This window comes from Magnolia sinica, chromosome 14 (genome assembly GCF_029962835.1).
Source record: "Magnolia sinica isolate HGM2019 chromosome 14, MsV1, whole genome shotgun sequence".
NCBI classification, from domain to species: Eukaryota; Viridiplantae; Streptophyta; class Magnoliopsida; order Magnoliales; family Magnoliaceae; genus Magnolia; species Magnolia sinica.
In genome coordinates, this window is record NC_080586.1 from 14,795,303 (window position 1) to 14,798,512 (window position 3,210).

A 3,210-nucleotide genomic window follows, 5' to 3' on the forward strand; every position below is an offset into this window, starting at 1 on the left:
AAACCTCATCCATTATTACGTTGGAATTGTTTTGTTGGCTTGTTTCAATTCCTCCACTTCAGTAAGCACATGAACATCTTCAAGCAAAGGCGTACGACAACGTTAGCTAGCCTCGTCCTCGCACCATGAAAATCAACGTACTCTGATACGATTGATGCCCGTCCAACAGAGAAGGAAGGAACAAAACAAATAGACACATGCAAAAAATGAAGAGAAAAAGAAAAAAGAAAATTGATTGATTTGATTAGGAATGAAATTGGCAATAAACTACATATGCTTTGAGGATTCACTCACTCAAAGTTGAGTATTCATTCACCCAAATATAATATAACTCAATCACTCAGGGTTGCGCATATGATGGACTGAGTAGGTTTCACGATTACAACATGCTCCACCCCACGTAGACGATTCCATCCCCACAAACCTAATATCCAAAACACTTTCTACCTACAAGACCATCAATCAATCATCAAAGACTCTAAATCAATGGTCCAAAACCATCACACAACCATCAACTCCGAATCAATGGTCCAAACACTCCGGCACCTCCACCGGATACGAATGGATCCGATCCGACCATGCATTTCCAATATCAAGTTTAAGATCCGATACACACCTCCACACAGCACTGTTACACTTATACCCACTCCCAAACGCAAGCTGCCAGACCCGATCACCTCTCTTCACTAACCCCTTCGCCTCCATGTAGCAGAGAATATACCAGATCGAAGAAGATGATGTATTCCCAAACCGATACAACGTCATCCTCGATGCCTCCATATCCTCCTTACTCATCCCAAGAACGCTCTCAATCACGTCAATCACAGCCCTCCCTCCCGCGTGTATACAAATATGATCAAACGCTTTCTTGAATTTAGGCATGTAGATGGTCCCCTTCCCAAATGGGCCCCACCATTTCTTGACGATCACCGACCACCCATATCGCAGTTGCTCGATATAAGGCAGTACCAACGGCCCAAGCATGTCGGCATGGACTCTAAGAGCGTCGCCAGCCACATGTAGGATGTCCTTTGATAGAGAAACACCCATGAACCCCTCATCATCTTCTTCTTGGGATACACATTTGTATGAACGGTCATCTGATGAGAGATTTGTACGTAGAAGATGGTGGAGTATGTATTTCGCTACGCTCCGATCACTTCTTCGGTTGGATAGTAGGATGGCAGCGCCGCCCATTCGAAACAAGCAGTTGGTTAGTAGCATGGATTTCACTTTCCCTGGATATCCATTAGGTGTTATTGCTTCCATGCTTAGAACCAACACCATTGAATTTTTATGGACTTTAAGAAGGTCGTTTGCTAGATTGATCGATAGGAGTCCGGAGCTACAGCCCATGCCGGATAGATGGAAGCTGCGGATGTCGGTCCGGAATTGAAATTTATTAATGAGCATTGATGTTATGGACGGTGTTGGACTGAAGAGACTGCAGTTGGACACGAGAATGTCGATGGAATTTGGGTTTATGGAGTGTTTGGTGAGGAGATTTTGGACGGCGGTGAAGATGATAGTCTCAATTTCGAGGAGGGAGGAATGGAATGAGCGGTCGGGAGGGAGTTGATGGATGTTTTCAGGGACGCATGTTTCTTGGCCTAGACCGCAACGCTCCATGATTTTGATCTGGAAATTGATGCTGGAGTTGTCGAATCCAGCGCAGATTTGGGTGTGTTCCATGAAGGTGGAGAGGGGGATGCGGTGGGATTCTGGAGGGCGGTAGCAGGAGAAGTCGATGAGGTAAGTTGGGTTTGGTTTGAAGGAGATGTAGAGTGTAATTAGAGTTAGAATAGATATGGTTATGAAATGGAAGTGAGGGGAAGAGATGATTGTTTGGAAGAGATTGGACAGATTGAGTTGGGTTGAATCCATTGGAATCTTGTTTGGGGTAGATTGAAATGAAATTTGGGAGGTGTTTGGGTGTTTTTATGTGCGAGAAATGGGAAGGTTTTGGGGTGTAAGTATACGTGTGTTGATTGAGGAAGATGGGAAGCTCTCTCTCTCTCTCTCTCTCTCTCTCTCTCTGAGGAAGTGAAGTGATGGAGGTATGGAGCTACAACCCTTTTGACGTGAACGTGGAAGGGTAATCTGTGGATCCGGTCCGTACATCTTGTGGGACCCACTGTGGATGGCCATGGTTTGGATATTTGCCAAAACGGATGGTTGGAAATATTCGATTTTGTAATCTTGAAGTGGAAGGTAATATGGAAATTGAGTTTAGGGTTGCAATTTAAGGGGAGAAAAGTGGTGGCTACGATTTTACGGTTAGTGTAGTTTATTGAACAATGGACGGACGCGGATTTCCTGCGAAAGCCTTTTGCAGGAACTTCCTGAACAAGGATGCTGGGTGGGGCACAGATATGTTTGTGAGAAATCTACTCCGTCCATCCGTTTTGAGAGCTCATTTTAGGAAATTCAATTAAAAATGAGGTGGATCTAAAACTCAAGTGGGTCACACTAGAGGAAAAATTGAGGAAAGAAATTCCTACCGTTGAAACCTTCCTGGGCTCCACTTTGATGTTTATACGCCATCCAAACCGTTTATAAGGTCATTATCACTGGCATGAAGTGAAAATACCAAAAATAAAAAATAAAACTTGCCTACACAAAAATTTTATGGCCCCAAAAATGTTTCAACGATTCACACCGAATCCCCACTTTTTCCTCTTGTGTGAAGCACTTAAGTTTTGGATATACATAAAAGCGGATGAACGGGCTGGATATCTAAAAAAATCTGTGGGCCCCACATCTTTGGGCAGGAAGTTCCTGCAAAAGGCCCAGGAAATCCGCGTCCACAATGGAACACGGAGTACCAGGTGGATGGTGCTGATCAACCGCCTGCCCTTCCAACTGGATGGTGTATGTGGTTCTATCCTAAGATGATAATCTCTCTCTCTGGGGCCCACTATATTGTATGTGTAAAATCCTCTCCGTCCATCCGGTTCTATACCAATTGTAAACCATGGACAGAAAAAATTACCCAGATCCAATGCTCAGCTGGGCCACACTAGAGGAAACAAGAGGGATGGGATTCCAACCATATGATTGTGTGTGGGGCCACTATGGTGTGCATCTTTCATCAAAGCCGTTAATCAGGTCTAACCCTTCAGGTGAAGATACGAATATCAGGCTGATCTACAAGGCGTGAGCTTAAGAGGTTCTCATTAGTGTGGCCCATCGTAGTGTTTTATCGGGTCC

At 44.5% G+C, this 3,210-nt stretch overlaps 1 protein-coding gene across 1 annotated transcript; it reads right to left on the reverse strand.

The window, feature by feature from the left end:
• Positions 1–258: 258 nt before the first annotated feature.
• Positions 259–1,972, reverse strand: LOC131225478 (3-ketoacyl-CoA synthase 7-like). Its single transcript, XM_058221005.1, has one exon. It carries the CDS (start codon positions 1,882–1,884, stop codon positions 523–525), a length of 1,362 nt encoding a protein of 453 aa, XP_058076988.1. The 5' UTR covers positions 1,885–1,972; the 3' UTR covers positions 259–522.
• Positions 1,973–3,210: the final 1,238 nt, after the last annotated feature.